This window comes from Primulina eburnea, chromosome 9, assembly GCF_022965805.1.
Source record: "Primulina eburnea isolate SZY01 chromosome 9, ASM2296580v1, whole genome shotgun sequence".
Taxonomy (NCBI): Eukaryota; Viridiplantae; Streptophyta; class Magnoliopsida; order Lamiales; family Gesneriaceae; genus Primulina; species Primulina eburnea.
In genome coordinates this window covers 34,514,589-34,533,173 of record NC_133109.1, presented here as the reverse complement: position 1 = coordinate 34,533,173, position 18,585 = coordinate 34,514,589, and the positions used below count along the sequence as shown (strand labels likewise).

The 18,585-nt window shown below is 36.4% G+C and overlaps 2 protein-coding genes and 1 pseudogene across 2 annotated transcripts; all 3 read left to right on the top strand.

Annotated features, from left to right (window-relative positions):
* The first annotated feature begins 3,467 nt into the window (after positions 1–3,467).
* LOC140842014 (endoglucanase 25-like) lies at positions 3,468–7,021 on the top strand. Its single transcript, XM_073209806.1, has 6 exons — positions 3,468–3,950; positions 4,259–4,569; positions 4,765–5,223; positions 5,338–5,473; positions 5,564–5,736; positions 6,338–7,021. Exons 1-6 carry the CDS (start codon positions 3,581–3,583, stop codon positions 6,737–6,739), a joined length of 1,851 nt encoding a protein of 616 aa, XP_073065907.1. The 5' UTR covers positions 3,468–3,580; the 3' UTR covers positions 6,740–7,021.
* Positions 7,022–7,624: 603 nt separating this feature from the next.
* Positions 7,625–10,604, top strand: LOC140840948 (endoglucanase 25-like; annotated as a pseudogene).
* Positions 10,605–11,148: 544 nt separating this feature from the next.
* Positions 11,149–17,806, top strand: LOC140842013 (leucine-rich repeat receptor protein kinase HPCA1-like). The gene is made up of 19 exons (XM_073209805.1): positions 11,149–11,395; positions 11,878–11,998; positions 12,079–12,150; positions 12,573–12,647; positions 12,732–12,803; positions 12,963–13,124; positions 13,218–13,292; positions 13,495–13,566; positions 13,661–13,732; positions 13,845–13,913; positions 14,309–14,383; positions 14,613–14,684; positions 14,794–14,928; positions 15,091–15,563; positions 15,694–15,840; positions 15,920–16,056; positions 16,455–16,674; positions 16,863–17,098; positions 17,171–17,806. The coding sequence occupies exons 1-19, from the start codon at positions 11,287–11,289 to the stop codon at positions 17,642–17,644; spliced, it is 2,868 nt and encodes a 955-aa protein (XP_073065906.1). The 5' UTR covers positions 11,149–11,286; the 3' UTR covers positions 17,645–17,806.
* Positions 17,807–18,585: the final 779 nt, after the last annotated feature.

Here is an 18,585-nt window from a genome sequence, read left to right as displayed (position 1 = left end):
ACAACTCATTGCTGTTGAGAAACAAAGGAATGCGATAATGGCTTTTAAAGAAGAAAACAAAATACTAAGGATGAACCCTATGTGCGTTGATGAATCGGTCCGTGCATACTTGATCAAAGAACAACAAAAAATTTGGCAGAAAAGAATGGAGACGGGGGATGGCTCCGACGGAACTTCTACACCGTTTGGACAGTTCTTCGGAGGAACTTCACCATCCGGGTCCGACCTTCCACCATACTAGTGTTCTCTCATGATTGCAATGAAATAAGAATGTGTTTATCTTTATTGTTGTATGTGTGTGTTGTGTGTTTTTTTTTTGGTGATATGTTTATCTTTATTGTTGTGTGTGTTTTTTGTTTATTATCTACTTTATTATGTCTACAAATATCGTATGTTTATCAATTTAAGTTAAATCGATAATAAATGTTTGTAGTAAATTATGTTATGTATTTTTTTGTCATTACATTGTTCATTAATTCTATTTCGTGACTGTTATAAATTGTAAATTATAAATAATTCATGCAAAAAAAATAAAACAATTAAAATAAAATTTTCAGAATTAAATAATTCAAAATATAAATATAAAATGGACAAAAAATTATTTAAAATTAAAAACATTTAAAAAAATTCGAAATTAAAAAAAGTGGCCAAAAAAATATTTAACATTAAAAATAAATAAAAAATTCGAAATTATTAAAAAATTGGCCAAAAAATTTGATAAAACTACAAGGGTTATATTGCAATTTTGAGAATGACATTTCTGTAATATTTTCATCCTCCATTTCCCTCCTCCATTTCAACAGTCATCCTCCATTTTTAGAGGACAACTGTTCCATCCTCTAAAATAGAGTAGAGGAATAGAGATGGGTTGGAGGAGAGTTTGTGCTCTATAATGAAGGAGTACTCCATTTTGGAGTTGGGTTGGAGATGCCCAGGACCAAATGTTAGTTCTTTCATTTTTAGCATGGGAAATATTTTGTTAATGGATCGAATTAGATATGATTTCAATTTTTGTTAATGGATCGAATTATTTAATCATGATGCATGAAATCTAAATATAAAATATTGATCTTGGATTTGATATTCATAGGATTATTCAAAAAAATCTAGAAATATTTTGATAATTTAATAGGAAAAAAAAAATATTCTCTCATTCACTAGAAAACAAGTTATCGGAAAAGCGTGAAAACTTTGGTTTTTCCATCCTTGGGATGAGGTTTCATAATCAAATGTTATTTATGTACCCAGCACACTTTCGAAATAACATCGAATGAATTTTATTATATAAATTGAAAAAAAAAAATCTATAAAACCTATACGTACTATTATTATTTATACCAATATTTACTTGTCTTAAAGAAAATATTCTAATCAGATAAACTATTTAATTCAAGATATACAAAACCAACATTGTCAAGCTCAAGATCACAACTATAAGCAAGCTAGAATGCCAAAAGGAAATTTATTAATATTCAAGATGACAACTACAACCAAGCTAGCATGCAAAAGTCTCAGAAAAAGGAGATTAAATTCAATTGCAAAGCTAGCTCTCTTTTGTTCAAGTCGCAACGGGGATATATGTCGATCTCCAAGAGACGAGCCTTATTTTTCAGCCTGAGCTGAGTCATGTATGTCGCCACTGCCGCACACACTCCTCAAACTCCCAGCCGAGTTTAAACAGTAACACCCGAATGAACTAGCAAAGCAAACATCCAGTGTGCCACCATTTTAACAGGAGACAACAGAATTGAGTAGCTCGCTGCTCGGTCTAAATCCGTGGGCAAGTTTCAGAAAATGGTGCAATGAAGCCCGGCCCGCCCCATCAAGTTCAAGCTGGCACGATTTTTTGTTTCATTACTAGTTATCCCCCATAAACTAAAATTTGTATATATATTGTAATAATAATAATAATAATAGCGACTTCATGGAGTGTTTGTAATAGATTATGATTTTAAAAAACTAATTAAATTCATAGATTATGAAAAATTGTGAAAAAATATAGAAGCGGATAATGATTGGAAACAAAAGTGAAAAATTGAAAATGAGAAGTTGGTAGTGTTTGATAAATTATAATTGACTATAAAACTATCTTGTTATTAGAATCAGAAATTCAGAATCAACATCCCACGGGTTTTTGGATTTCAATTTAAATAAACACAAGTTAACGCAGAGTCTGAATTTGAGAAACACACAAAATTAATTTTGTATAAGCCAAAATTCCTTATTATGTTTATTAATGTTATAATTTGTCCTTTTTGATCTCCATAACCCCTTGTCAATATTTTTAAATTTTATTAAATAAATACTTTTTATGCTGTCAAAATATTTTTATGGATAGCGTTGTTGTATATCAATCAGAGCGTTGTTTCTTTTAAATCATGAATAAAAAAATAAAAATGTTTTTTTAAGAAATCAAAATCAAATTAGTTTTAATTTTGATCTCACCTTCTTTAATTTGAAAAGGAGATGGAATATAGGTATTTTATTTTTATATATATATACTAGCTATTTCGGTTCAAATTATAAAATGATCCACGAGTTTGTTCGATCACATCTTTATGATATAACTGATTTCATCCCACCATTAATGAAAAATAGAAAGAAAAAAAAGGTGAAACAGACACAAAAATATCAATGTCTCAAAATTAGATATTAAAATTAGGAAGGACAAACCATATTCGAGCCAACTATATGGTCCAACAGATTAATACAATTCATCGTCACCTAAACATTATAAAATAGATGTGCGTTTTAATTGAAATCAACTCTTGTAACTGTAATCCATATTTTTCTTAAACTTTTGTAACTTTCTCGGCTTATTTTATCGTCACCTAAACATTATAAAATAAAAGATGTCCTAAAATAAATTGTTAGTTTTTCAAAACAATCATGTAAACCAAATATTTTGCAAAGTACAAGATATTAGGTAGCAAAAAAAGAAAAAAAGAAAAGAAAAGGAAAAACAGATCGTAATTGCCCGATGGCACCAACTACCGAGGCAACCACCTAATACAATTAAAACAAGGCAATAAATATTTACAAATAATTCAAGTCTTTTTTGTTTTGTAACAACAAAAGAAATAATAATATTCAAAATACAATATATATTTTTTGAGTCCAAAACGAAGGGAATAAATACACAATACGAGTTGGCCTTTAGTGTCGGTCCGGTGCAACGTCACTTTTTCTGTCGGTGGACAAACGATGGTTGTATCAATATTTAATTATTAAAAATAAAAATAATGAAGAGTCTTCGAATATTAATTTTATTTAATTTACCGTCTACTCCCAATTATTCACTAATTTATCAAAAAATATGATAATATATATTAGCATGGAAAACTTATTATATTTATATATATACACATTTTTTTTAATTGTAGTTAGACAGTGTGTCTATGTCTATTAGGCGACCAGTCACTTTCATCAACTCATATTCATCCTCTACCAATAATAAAACAAACATCCCAGCTCTCACTTCCATTTCACTCCTCTGCCTAGCGAATCAGCAATCCCTTTTCCGCATTTGCTTCGATTCTTTTGGAAATTCCCGTTCGTGAAGTTTCAATCACTCGCCGCCATGTATGGCCGGGATCCATGGGGTGGGACGCTGGAGATTGCGGCAGATTCCGCCACCGACGATGACCGGAGCAGGAATTTGCATGAGTACGACAGGGCGGCGCTGTCGAGGCCGCTTGATGAGACGCAGCAGAGCTGGCTGCTGGGTCCCGGGGAGCAGAAGAAGAAGAAGTATGTAGATCTCGGATGCGTTATCGTGAGCAGGAAGATCTTTTTGTGGACTGTGGGGACTATTGTTGCGGCTGGGTTGTTGGCCGGGTTCATCGCTTTGATTGTTAAGACTGTGCCGCGGCATCACCACCGGCCGCCGCCACCGGATAATTACACTCTGGCGCTCAACAAGGCTCTGATGTTCTTTAATGCTCAACGCTGTAAGTGAATACACTACTGTTGCTTTCCACTTTATAGTTAATATACGGTTGAATTTGATCTCATGAATCTGGATAGAGAAATGTAAGATTTTGAGAATTTATTAATTAATTAATGAATAAATATTATGTTACCTGGTTTGATTATGGACGTAACTTGCAACGGGGGAAGATCAACAGTGGGATATTTTATTTCTTTTTACGATTGTCTGGATTTGTCTGAATGATTATGAATTTCGATCTTATCAGTTTCATGGTGATCGAAGAATTTGAATTGCATATTTTTTTATGCTCGATATTTATTTTTGCAGCTGGAAAACTACCAAAGCATAATAATGTATCATGGAGGGGAAACTCGTGTGTAAACGACGGGGAGTCTGATTCTACTACTCTGTTTAAAGATCTGGCTGGTGGCTATTATGATGCTGGTGATGCGATCAAGTTCAATTTTCCTCAATCTTTTGCGATGACAATGTTGAGTTGGAGTGTGATCGAATACAGTGCAAAGTACGAGGCAGCTGGAGAACTTAGTCATGTAAAAGATATTATCAAGTGGGGTACTGATTACTTCCTCAAAACTTTCAATAACACTGCCGATACCATAGATCGAATTGCGATGCAGGTAGAGTTATCAATGACTTGTTGAAAGTTCATTTTTAGTTAATCAGCAACATTTTTTCTTCCGTGTTTTTTATTTAAAAGAGAAAAAAATTGGGTACCTTGATATTCGATCAATTATCATGATCGAACTTGCTCAAGACATGATGTCCTTAATTATGTGTTCCGAAATGAACGATCTTTAATTCTTTCGTGGTAGGTTGGAGAAGGTGATACCTCGGGGGGATCGACCAAGCCCAATGATCATTACTGTTGGACTCGCCCAGAGGACATTGATTATGATAGACATGTTCTTGAATGCCATAGTTGCTCGGATCTTGCTGCGGAAATGGCTGCTGCTTTGGCTTCTGCCTCCATTGTTTTCAAGGACAATAAAGCCTACTCACAAAAGCTTGTTCATGGTGCCAGAACCCTATTCAAATTTGCGAGGGATCAGAGAGGTAGATACAGTGCTGGCACTGAAGCGTCAACGTTCTATAATTCCACCGGTTACTGGGATGAATTTGTGTGGGGTGCATCTTGGCTCTATTATGCTACTGGGAATTCTTCCTATCTTCAGCTTGCTACGGCTCCTGGTCTCGCGAAACACGCGGGTGCTTTTTGGGGAGGCCCGTTTTACGGTGTACTGAGTTGGGATAATAAACTTGCTGGAGCTCAGGTAATGTAAAAGCAAGAGGGTATTTTGCCAACCCTCGTTACAAGTTGCACAATTTGCTTCGTCACTAAATTGGTTTTGTTGCTTATTGATGAAAGTGAAACATTCTGCATGTAGGTGCTTCTGAGTCGTTTAAGATTGTTCCTGAGCCCTGGTTACCCATACGAAGAAATTTTGGGAACATTCCACAACCAGACAAGCATTTTCATGTGCTCGTTCTTACCAGATTTTTCAACATTCAACCGAACAAAAGGTAATCAACTTTACTTCCTTGGAACTTATCCAGAGTAAGTAGTTTAGTTCTGTGATGTTTCAAATCGAAGTTTTTGCGCACCTTGTGCAGGAGGCATGATCCAGCTAAATCATGGAGCACCTCAGCCTCTTCAGTATGTAGTCAATGCAGCTTTCCTTGCAACATTGTTTAGTGATTATATGAAAGCTGCTGATACTCCCGGATGGTACTGTGGACCCCATTTCTACTCAACTGATGCTCTACGGAAATTCGCTCAGACTCAGGTACTACAGAATTGGGATCCCTTTATTTCTGAAGTTTGAGATGGTTCACAAAATTGTAGAGCAGACTTCTCGGGTAATATATGGGTCACATCCAGTGGGTGCTAAGTATTATTATACTCCTCCCATAATTATTGGATGCACACAGCATAATCAAGGTATACATGAGCATCACAGGTCTTGCACTGTTGCACAAGGTGCTAAGCGAGGCACAGTGCAGGCACACACCTTTTGGAAACGAAGCATATGGATGATATGATGATAAATCATAAATATTTGAAGAAAATTATCTCATCATTCAATTTATATATTGCAAACCTTTGAAAGATGAAGATAATAAAGATTATTACTTTGCATTTTATTTTGAATTCACCGTCAGTATATTTAAGGTGTACTTGAAAGCCCTTTGGTCCTTTAAAGCACCATGGCTTGCGCTTTAGGGCTGAAGCTTGTACTTCATGAAGGATTGCTCATGCTTTGTGACTTGATACAAGGATTGAGCCTAAATACTTGTGGTTTTATTTACCATGGTTCTCCCTTTCTATGATGCTGGCAAATTTATCAACATGTATTAGTGGAGCTAATGTCATTATTTACCTTTCAGATTGATTACATTCTTGGTAAAAACCCAAGACAGATGAGTTATGTGGTGGGATTCGGAAACCACTACCCGAAACACGTTCACCACAGAGGGGCATCAATTCCCAAGAACCAAGTCAAGTACAGCTGTACAGGAGGATGGAAATGGAGGGACTCGACAAAGCCAAACCCAAACACTATCGTTGGAGCCATGGTTGCTGGTCCGGACAGGCAAGATGGTTTCCATGACGTGCGAACAAATTACAACTATACAGAACCAACACTCGCAGGCAATGCTGGCTTAGTTGCAGCTCTTGTTGCTCTATCTGGAGATTCTACCATGGAAATTGACAAGAACACCATTTTCTCTGCGGTGCCACCCATGTTTCCAACACCTCCACCCCCACCAGCTCCATGGAAACCATGAGTTGGCGCCATCGTTTTTCATCAGGCGTGAGTCAACATTTCAAGTGGTATTTTATCCCTTTTTTCCCCTCTTATCTTCTACATGTGTTTGGACATTAAAATACAAAAATCTCACAGGTTATATAGGATGGTTAGAATAGGTGGTTGGATTGCTTGAAGAAGAATTTGGGGCGAACGCCATGTTTTTCAATGTTGCAATATAGTATGTATGTATGAAATGGAACTATATTCTTTTGACATAATAATTGTTTGGAAGTGAACTTTCTGTATTTTTCGAAATAAATATTTCTTCACGATACTAAAGTCTAAAGTAACTAAATTTAGCCATTTATATTGTTTTCACATAAACATCCAATAATGCATAATTTCACGACCAATGATCGAAAAACACACATTATATTAAAAAAAAAAATTAAAAAAATCTATTTCATTATATTTTACAACTACGCTTATTTAAGATTAAATATTCTGTTTAATTCTTCCATTCATATTCATATTCGATTAATAGGACTAAAAAAGATATATTTTTTAAATAACAAATTTTAAAAAGATTTATGCATAAATCTTTTTAAAATAAATATAAATATATTTTTAGATGCAAATAGTCTCATTCAGTAACTTATTTATAATATTAAGTGGTAAATTCTAAGTTTGATATAAAAATAAAATTTAATAGTTTTAAATTGCAAATGAGAAAAGTAATAATGAGAAAGATGTAGAGAGGAAGCTCCCATGCACTAACAAAGTAACAATAAAACTCAGAAACAAAAATTTAGCAAATCCATTCTCCGGCAGTCCACGAGCAACCCCTTTTCGTCTTCGATCGAGTTCAATTCTTGCGAAATTCAGATCACATCTAGCTGTTGGAACTTGCAGCCGTATGTATATGGACAACGATGATGAAATCAGGTGTAGAAGTATGCAGGACTACAATGAGGCGGCGGAGGGGCGGCAGCGTGGAGAACGTACGAAGAAGAAAACGAATAATAAGTTCTTTACGTGGATTAATCGCATTGGCTGTTAAGACGATGCCAATCAGCCGAGTGAACGGAATCTCATCATCGAACAGAGTAACGGAGAATGCGAACTTCTCCGATGGAATATTGATCCTCGCCACTGGTCGCCGCCGCCTGTTAGTTACACTAAGGCGCTGAACAAGGCGCTCCTGTTCTTCAATGCTCGATGCTGTAAGTTATCAGTATATACTATTGCTCACAGTTGAAGCAAAACTATCATATTTTCTTTAAATTATTTTCCACAAGAAATAAAATCAGTTTTGTTTCATATCTCTATTCGCAGCGGGAAGACTACCAAAGTCCAATAATGTGCCATGGAGGGGAGACTCATGTGTGAAGGACGGGACCTTTGATTCTTCATCCTTATCCAGGGATCTGGCTGGTGGGTATTACGATGCCGGCGACGCTATCAAATTCAATTACCCTCAAGCTTTTGCCATGACAATGCTGAGTTGGCACGTGATAGAGTACAGGGCAAAGTATGAAGCAGCTGGAGAACTTGATCATGTCAAAGGAGTAATCGAGTGGGGGACTGATTACTTCCTCAAGACTTTTGACAACACTGCTGATACCATAGATAGAATTGTGATTCACACAAAGTACTTATTAGCCTTGATATTCTAAAGGATTTGAAGTATTAAGTATGTAGGCGATCCCACAGAACTAACGTTCCCGAATTATAACTACCTTTGGGACTCTCCCAGAAGACATTGATTATGATAAACCAGTTAACCGAATGCCATAGGTGCTCGGATCTTGCCGCTGAAATGGCCGCTGCTTTGGCTTTTGCGTCCATTGTTTTCAGGGACAAGAAGGCGTCCTCGGAAAAGATTGTCCATGGTGCCAAAACTCTCCCTAAATTCTCTAGGAGGCAGCGTGGTAGATACAGCGTCGGTAATGAGGGGAAGTTTTCTGTAATTTCACCGGTTACTGGGACGGGTTCATTTCGTGTGCAGCTTGGCTGTATTATGCTACAGGGAATTCTTCCTATCTTCTGCTTTCTACAACTCCTGGTATTGCCAAACATGGAGGTACTTTTTTGGGAGGCCCTTTCGTCGGTGTATTGAGTTGGGATAATAAGCTAGCTGGAGCTCAGGTATTAAAGAACTGTGTTAAAAGTACTGATATTTCTTTATTCAGCACTTTCTTTCATTAGATTCTACGACCTCCGTCGATCCAGACTTGGAAATTTTCACCTGCAAGGTGTTCAATTAGCTAGTTTCAAATTGTAGGTTCTTCTGAGTTGTTTAAGAATATTCCTGATCCCCGGTTATCCGTATGAAGAAATTTTGAGAGCATTTCACGACCGGACTGGAGCATTCATGTGTTCATTCTTACCAGATATCTCAAATTTCAACCAAACAAAATGTACAAAAACTTTACTCCCAACATATCAACAACAAACAGTTCAGTTCTATGAAGTTTCTCAATGAATTATTTGCTGATCACCTTGTACAGGAGTCATGATCCAATTAAATCATGGAGCGCCTCAGCCTCTTCACTTTGTTGTCAACACAGCCTTCCTTGCAATGCTATTTGGTTATTACATGAAATCTTCCGATGAGCAGGGTTGGTTCTGTGGATCCCAATTCTACCCATCTGATGTCCTCCGTCAGTTTGCACAGACACAAGTACCAAACACACTCTTTCTAGTTAAAGCGATGTTTCAATTCATTTATTAGAGCTAGTGATGTTGTGTACCTTTCAGATGGATTACATTCATGGTAAAAACCCAAGAAAGACGAGTTATGTGGTCGGATTTGGAGACCACTATTCGAAGCAGGTTCACCATAGAGGTGCTTCGATTCCTGATAACCAGTTCAAGTATAGCTGCACGGGAGGATGGAAGTCGAGGGACTTGTCAAAGACAAATCCTAATACTATTGTTGGAGCCATGGTTGCTGGTCCGGACAGGATGATGGTTTCCAAGATGTGCATACAAATTACAACTATACAGAACCGACTCTTGCAGGCAATGTTGGTTTAGTTGCAGCTCTTGTTGCTCTCTCTGGCGATGCAAACCTAGGGATTGACAAGGACATGATTTTCTCGGCAGTGCCACTCCCGTTTCCGCCACCATAAACTTCTTTAAGCCATGAGCTGACTTAATTAATCATTTTTTATTCACAGAACATCATTGTTTTGGTTAATAATATAATGAGATACAGAAAAGTGATTCAGCTTGCATATGAGACCGACTGCAGCTGCATTGTATCATCATCTTAATTTTTGTAGGGGGGTGTGAAGTCTCGCTAGTTGCATAATGCATATATAGCCATTTTCATGTTCAAAGTAATGTTTAATCTAGCTACTAGTACTTTGCTTGAATTCAATAAAATATTTCACATATGTTTTCCAGTTACCTTGAGCAATGAAGATATTCATGAAAAAGTGTTTTTCTCAAGTATTACTCCACACCATAAAAGATTGCAATACAAGCCTTAAACTTCAAAGTAAAGCAATAACACAAACAAGTTACAAGGAGAATATAAAAAAAAATTTACTGTACAGATTATTGTTTATCTTTATGCTTGACAGACGGCTATTTGTCAGCTCATTTTGCCTACTGGAGTTCTCTTTTGCCTCATCTGTTTCAAGAGAACAGAAACCATCACCTGCTGGTTCCTGTCAACAAGAAATTTGATGAGCTCGAGAGGTTGAAAACCTCCAAGATACACTTTCTGTTATAGTGTTTACTTACCTTTCAGTGACATAAACACTATGCAAATCATTGCCCAAGTTCTGCTGTTCTTCTTGTACTTGCCTTGCAGATTTTACAGCAGACTCCCCACAGGCCACAACAATGCAATTCAATCTTCTCTAGCAGGGGGCAATTCACCTGTATCATGAGGAATTTCTGTCAATGATCTACCATGTCTCGAGACAATGGCTTGGAAAATCAGATGTTGCCCGACAAAAGGATGTTGATACAATTTGTCTAGTGAAAGTGGTCTTGCCAATCCAGTGACTGCGAAAACATGTCCCGTTAAGCAATTAAGCATTTTCAAGTCCCGGTAGGAGAGTACAGGATTTGCCTGATTATGAGAATAAGCTAATCAATCATGTGGTTTTTTTTTTTAAAGATTTTTTAAAGCATATCAAAATTATGACCTATGGTACATATTATATTATGAGAAAAAAATTATATTTTAAAATACTTCATAATTTGATTGTCATACTACTTAAATTGCATATATCCACCGCATTTTCGACTCATATTTACCAATTACCACCAAAATTGTAAATATTTCAATTTTCAACCTATTCTTGAAAGAGCTTGGACAAAAGACAAGACCAAGTAATACGCGGATCACGGTCAAGAATGTTTCTCCTTTACGGGGCAGTTATATTTTGATTTTATCTTGGGAGTTAACATGCAATATAATATTTGGATACCCGATCACTTTGACTTGTTCTTTTGTCTGGTTAGGCATCGCAGTCAACTATCATAAAATGCAAATCATCCAAGGATTCTTCCCATTTCTTCCTAAAAAAACTTGGGTAAATTCGTCACTTGCATAGTACAATCTAAATGGGGAATATGAAGTGTTTCTGGAAAATGGGTTCAAGAATTCTTGTGGGCTTGCTGATTATTGCTGCTCGGATTCTAGCTGTATTTCCACTCACGGATATTAATGATCGTACGTAGTGTTTTAAGTTGTTTTGATGTCTGTGCAAGAAATGTTTCTATTTTCAAAATTTATAATTTTGATCCGTTAAAGTCGGGTCACAATCAAACACGAACAGTTGTGTGATTCTGGTATGACTTGAGGATTTATATTGTTGATTGACATCAACCGTGTATGTTTGATGAATTTTCGCAACTCATTTAAGCTTGAAAATAAGTTGAGCGCAAAAATATTTGAGGCTCGAAAATGGAAAGTCGGAAGAATTGCTGGAGAATTTGATTATATTTGACGCGGCCATCTTCGGGACCAGGATTTTAGATAAGGATGCAGCTAGTTTGAGGCAAAGCCCAAAATTTTATTAAATGATAGGATACATTTTTTCCCTGTGGAATTACATGTATTACCGGATGTCATGAGAGTTTCATTTTCGAACAACTAAGAATATTAGTTTGTTGAATTGAATGAATATAGAGTCCTCTTCATTTCTGTTGCAGTTGCTGCGCTAAATGCTCTAAAATCTAGCTGGAATAACCTGCCACCGAACTGGGTGGGGGCTGATCCTTGTGGCGGTACATGGGATGGAGTTAACTGCACTGATAGCCGTGTGACATCAATGTGAGTATTGGAATTTTAATGCAATAACTGCCCCAATGTCATGTTTTATGTTTCATGCCTCATGGTCTCTTCACTTGCAGGATGTTAGCAGGAACAGGTTTGGAAGGTAGCGACTTGAGTGACATTCCGTCGTTGACGGGTTTACAGTTTTTGTATGTTCCTCTGTTTTCTTTTTTGGCTATAGGTCCTTCTAAACTTGCATATCGTGTTTAAGTGTTTAATTCCCCGTAGTTAGTAGCCTGATTTGTGTTACCAGAATCAATATGAAGCACAATTTGTTCACAATTATTTTGACCAAATACCTACTGTTATAGCAAAGGTTGTTACTTATGATAACGGTACAACTCAAATATTTCAAATTGTACAACAACCAAGTTATCTCATTTCAATCAATGTGTCACGTAGGCAGCCACACAATACAAAAGATGCCATTGCTCCTTCCCAACAAGTTTAATGTTTTGTACCATATCAACTACTCTTGCTCATCAGTGTGTCGTTTGTGCAGTTACTCTTCCAGCCACTTCAACCACTGTTCACCTATCGTTTCCTGACTATGTTTTTCATCTTGATGTAGGGATCTTTCGAACAACATTGGTCTCAAAGGGATTCTTCCTCCTTCGATTGGGAACTTGAAAAACCTTAGGATTCTGTAAGGATGACCTTTATCTTTTCCATTGCATGGACATCTTGATTGAGCTCAGACATTTAAATTAGTTGTTTTTGTTGCTTGTAGAATTTTGGTTGGTTGCAGCTTTTCTGGTCCCATTCCAGATTCTATAGGATCTTTGCCACAGTTGGTATTTCTGTGAGTTCCTAGTTTCTTGAATATTCTTTTGACAATCCCCATAAGTTTATCGAATGCTTCCGTTTTTAAAGAAATTTTGCCAGATAAATCTGTTGATTTTGTGTTATGGTTGTTTAGCTTGGGATATTTATTTATGGCACGTGCTTTGTCATTATACAGATCTCTGAACTCTAATAGCTTCACTGGCTCGATTCCTCCTTCTATTGGAAATTTATCTCAGCTTTCCTGGCTGGATCTGAGTCAAAACAAGCTTACGGGTACTATTCCCGTCTCTAATGAAACAGCAACTGGTTTGGATAAGCTACTCCGTGCTAGACACTTGTATGTGTTATCTCTCTCAAGCATCAACTCTTTCCTATAAACATTTTGTTCATGTGTTCCTTTTTGGCTATCTAACTATCAATTATGTTGCAGCCACCTTTCCATGAATCAAATATCTGGACCCATCCCTGATCGACTGTTCAGTTCCAATATGAACCTGATACACGTGTGAGTTGGCACAATACATATGTTCTCACTGTGTTTATAATGATTGTACCTGTCGTTGATTCTGTGAACTGCATGCATGTTATGATTATTTATAACTTTAGGTTCTGCAACAAAAACTAAATCCTACACTTTTGCCTGAACATTTGCATCTTTTGTGAGAAAATAACTTGCCTTTTAACTATGACATGCTTTTTTAACTTAGGATGTTCGACAATAACAAACTCATCGGGAATATACCTGTGTCTCTTGGACATGTAAAGACATTGGAGGTCGTGTGAGTATCTTTGTTACACCCGTTATCGTATTAATATCCTTTTTTTCCCCTCAACTTTCTCTATGATTTAATTTCCATCGATTTTGGGATACAGACGCATTGATTGGAATACAATGGATGGATCCATTCCTTCAAACCTCGGGAATCTTACAAGTCTGAATGAGCTGTAAGGGAAAATTAAAATGATTTAGTATATATCGACTCACCCACAAGCAGAAAGTTATGAAAAAACTGCAATCTTTGAAAGATTAAACTTGTTTTTGTTGCATCTTCTCCAGGTACTTGTCTAATAATAATTTCAATGGAAGTATTCCCAACCTCACTGGCATGAATGTTCTACAATATGTGTAAGTGGCTGCCAATTATCATAATCTCAAAATTAACTGGACCTTAGAGAAGGTAATGTTTGTGATGTTTCCAGGGATGTTTTATTAACAGATACAAACAAACTTATTCACATTAGCTTATAATCATTTTCTTAAAAATACATTTCATCTTATTTTCACATTCTCTATATTCAAGTTAACATTATGTTCCGGAGCAGCAGGAATGTGATCAAGCATAGCCTAAGTTTTTATGAATATGAAAATCACTACTATATGTGAAAACCATGTGCTCTATATCAATGTTGAATTTATTTTTATCGTTCACTGTTAAGCCCCCCTAATGCTTTCTTGTCTAATTAACAATAATATGATTTCAGTCCATTTACCCTACTGATCAATTCTCTGGGAATTTGCAGGGACATGAGCAATAACAGTTTTAATGCATCGGAAATGCCACAATGGTTCACCAGCCTCCAGTCTTTGACCACATTGTATGCCATTTTGTTGCCTAGAATCTCCTGACAGGAACCTTTCGCCCTGGGATGCATAAACTCGAAATATATTGGTCATTATATTATCAAATTTCATTCGAAAAAATGACATATTGCGACATGCTTCCCCAGTATCAGAAAGTTTTTTTCATATAAGAATTGCATATATTTTGAGCACATTTTGCATAAAACCCTTCATGCGGATAATGCATGAGCGACTATTGCACAGGATAATGGAGAACACAATGCTTCGAGGACAAATTCCAGTTGACATCTTTAGCCTTCCTCAACTGGAGACATTGTAAGTCTCGTCCATGAAACCAGTTTTCTTTCCTGGATCCTAAAATTTGGAGAACATTATATATTTGTTTATAGTTATAGCTGGTCTCAGGTACATATTTGCTGTGCAGGGAGCTCGGAAACAATAATCTTAATGGAACCTTAGATATTGGCAGCAGCTATAGCAGCAACTTAAATCTTGATTTGCAGAATAATTCCATCACCGACTTTAAGCAAAAAACAGATAGCAACTTGCCGCTAATTACGTGAGCTGGCTTTTAGTTCAAAGTTTGTTGTCATATATGTAACTAGACTCCTGTTGAACTAACAATCATCTTTCATATGCGATTTGTTGAAAATTGTAAATATTTTTAGGTGGGTATATACATGAATACATCTTTCGTCCTCAGTTTCTGCCTCTCTTGCAGGCTTGTTGGTAATCCCATTTGTACTACAGCCGGAGCAACGCAAAAGTTTTGCACAATTGAGAAGCAGAACAATAGCTTTTCATCATCGAATGATTGCGGGGGAAAGTCATGCCGCAGAGATGAAACTTTGAGTCGTAGTTGTCAATGTTCCCATCCATATACTGGGACGCTGCACTTTTTTTCCTTTTCCTTCACAGATTTCCAAAATTCAACTTATTACAATGAGCTTCATGGGAGAATAATGAATATTCTTCTCGCCAGTGGGCTTCCAGTTGATTCAGTTATTGTTAGCAATCCAACTATCAACATTAATTCTTACCTAGAGATCTCACTGCAGCTATTTCCTTCTGACCAAGATTCATTCAACAGAACATCAGTTTCAGGAATCGGTTTCCTTCTCAATCGCCAGCCTTTTGAAATCAAATATTTTGGACCGTTCTACTTCATCGATGAACCATATTGTTGTTTTGCAGGTAACTTCAACTATGCTTACAAATGTAAACACCTGAGGATTCTTGTTATTTTTCTCTCTGATAATTAGGGATGCCAGTAACTCAGTAAGTCGAGCTCAATATGATTAGTAACTTTAGGTTTTACCTTCAGGGTCCAAAAAGTCGTCAAATACTGGCCTTATCATTGGGTTAGTGGTTGGTGGTACTGTTCTCGTGATCCTGATTTGCTTGTCTGGAATTTATGCTATTCGGCAGAAGAAAAAAGCAAAAAGAGCATATGAACAGAGTAACCCCTTTGGTAAGATTACTTCTTCACTTCAACTTAAAAGTTGTCACTCTGATCAAAATGGAATCACCTCTTCGTTGTGTGGATGCAGCTTCTTGGGACCCTGAAAAAGAAAGTGGTGCTGTTCCACAGCTTCAGGGAGCGAAATGGTTTTCCTTTGAAGATCTTAGGAAATGTACTGACAATTTTTCAGACTCAAATTGCATTGGCACTGGAGGTTATGGAAAGGTTGGTTAGTTTCTCGTAGTTTTAAACTTACATAATAGATATGACTTCTTCGAACACATTCTGATATGTTAGTTGATACTCACCACTGCTTCTGGAATAATCGGCACATTTACTTTGCTAAATGTGTGATTCCTGGAATTTTTCTCGTTCTTACATGCACAGAACAATATAAAACTGCCTGTATTCTGTGTAGAGTTTAAATTGGGAAAGCTTTGATGCTTAGGGTAATTTTTAATGCTTAGCTTAAACTCGAAGCAGCCTGCATCAAAGTTGCAAATTGAGTCAAGTCGTGCTTCAGTAATCTTTTGTTTAGATATTAATGAGGACTTGTTTAAAAGATGATTTGCTTCCTGTGCTGCATGAAATGACTAAAGTTCTGTGTTTTTATTCACGGACAGGTTTACAAGGGGACTGTTGGTTCTGGGAAATTAGTAGCAATCAAACGAGCTCAACAAGGTTCGATGCAAGGGGCTCATGAGTTTAAAACAGAGATTGAACTTTTGTCAAGAATCCATCATAAAAATGTTGTCAGCCTTGTGGGATTCTGTTACGAGCAAGGAGAGCAAATGCTTATCTATGAGTATATTTCTAATGGTACACTTAGAGATTCTCTTTCAGGTAACAATCCTAATTCTTGGTTTTGCTTAAACCATGAAAAGTAATCTTTCTTATCTCATTTTCACAAGAACCGGCTCTCCTTTGAGAATAAATTTTTTGGCTCCTAAATGTCACATGTGCTTGATACCTTCGTAAAACTATATGCAGTGATTTCTTGTTCCACCATTTTAATTTGTAATATTTTACAGGGAAGTCGGGATTGTGGTTGGACTGGAATAAAAGACTGAGAATAGCCCTTGATGCTGCCAGAGGTCTGTCATATTTGCATGAACTTGCCGACCCCCCGATCATTCACAGGGACGTTAAGTCAACGAACATTCTACTAGACGATCATTTAAATGCAAAAGTAGCTGATTTCGGTCTATCAAAACCCTTGGATGACATTGGCAAGGGTTATGTCACCACACAAGTCAAAGGGACATTGGTATGTAAATGAAGCTCTAAATCTTGGAATGTTATCCAATCGAAATAATTAAATCGATCCCTTTTGCTGTAGGGATACATGGATCCTGAATATTACATGACACAACAATTAACTGAAAAAAGTGACGTATATAGTTTTGGAGTGGTATTACTAGAGCTGGTATCTGCGAGACCCCCAATACAACATGGAAAACACATTGTAAGATTAGTCCAAGAAGCAATGGGAAATCAAAGAGAGCTTCAAAATCTTGACCAAGTCATTGATCCAACCCTCGAATCGGCAGCAAAATTAAGCGGGTTACAGAAGTTCTTAGATATGGCAATGAGTTGTGTTAAAGAATCAGCAATCGATAGGCCTACAATGGGCGAGGTAGTGAGAGAAATCGAGAATGTAACAGAGTTGGCTAAGTTTGACAAGAAAACAGATACAGGATACAGATCATCTAGCTACGAGGAAACAACAGATGAAAGTCCTCTACACTCAGGTGCCACGGAGGGGTATGATGTTAGCTACGGTTCATTCCCTTTTCATGTAGAACGCCGTTGATTCTGTTGTTTCTCCTTTTTTTTTTATTCTCGATTCTGAATTTATTTTTATGTTCATTCAGGGTGAATTGTGTTCATTTGTATGATTAGCTAATTTCATGTTGATTATGCATAATGTGGGACAGATTTTGTGATACTACCGTTGTAAATTATACTGAACATAGTCACAGTTTGCCAACAAGTAATGCTAGTGTGTTTTAATTCGGAAAAAAATGCAATATCTTGAATGTTAACAATCATCACGTTGCTGCATATGTTTTGTGGGAAATTCGCATCCACTTCCAAAGAAGTTTCATTGGTTGATATGGGCTCTTTGATGTAACCATTTTTGGCAGACTTGTGAATTATGTTGGTTTTTACCCCCTTTCTCACCCAAAATTAAATTAAAAAGAACCCCTCGAGCTTTATGTTCAATATTGGTTTCCAGTATTACCATAATATGTTCATGTTCACCATTCAAATTTATATAAACTAAAATAATGAAATATTACAGTATTTTTTAAAAAATAATTCTCAGCAACATCTAGCTTCAGCCTTCAAATACTCAAAAATGACATTATTTTGGAGAATGGATTAAAATTGTATGTGAGGGCAGTAACGCTTCACAATTATTTGGACGAGGAATTGAGGAAAAAAAATATATAAATGAAAAGAGTAGTGTTATTTGTTATCATATTTTATGGAAATTACATTTCTAGTCTTGATATTGATCATTTCACGATTTTAATCATGTAACTTGCGTATTTTTTCAATTTTAGTCATGTTTCACCGGAACATTGCTTATGTGTCAGATGTCACATGTCACGTCAGCACTCCGATGAAAAATGACTAGAATTGAATGTAAGTATATTATTAAAATCGTGAATTAATTGATAACATGATCAAAAATGAAAAATATACAAGTTTTTTGATAAAAAATATAACTTTCTTCATATTTCACAC

Excerpts from the sequence above, each read along its gene's own strand:
- LOC140842014 (XM_073209806.1), top strand. The coding sequence starts at position 3,581 with ATGTATGGCCGGGATCCATGGGGTGGGACGCTGGAGATTGCGGCAGAT. Across the intron at positions 3,951-4,258 it reads GTTCTTTAATGCTCAACGCT|CTGGAAAACTACCAAAGCAT; the intron begins GTAAGTGAATAC and ends TTATTTTTGCAG. Across the intron at positions 5,474-5,563 it reads AACATTCAACCGAACAAAAG|GAGGCATGATCCAGCTAAAT; the intron begins GTAATCAACTTT and ends CACCTTGTGCAG.
- LOC140842013 (XM_073209805.1), top strand. The coding sequence starts at position 11,287 with ATGGGGAATATGAAGTGTTTCTGGAAAATGGGTTCAAGAATTCTTGTG. Across the intron at positions 12,151-12,572 it reads TTGACGGGTTTACAGTTTTT|GGATCTTTCGAACAACATTG; the intron begins GTATGTTCCTCT and ends ATCTTGATGTAG. Across the intron at positions 16,057-16,454 it reads GCACTGGAGGTTATGGAAAG|GTTTACAAGGGGACTGTTGG; the intron begins GTTGGTTAGTTT and ends ATTCACGGACAG.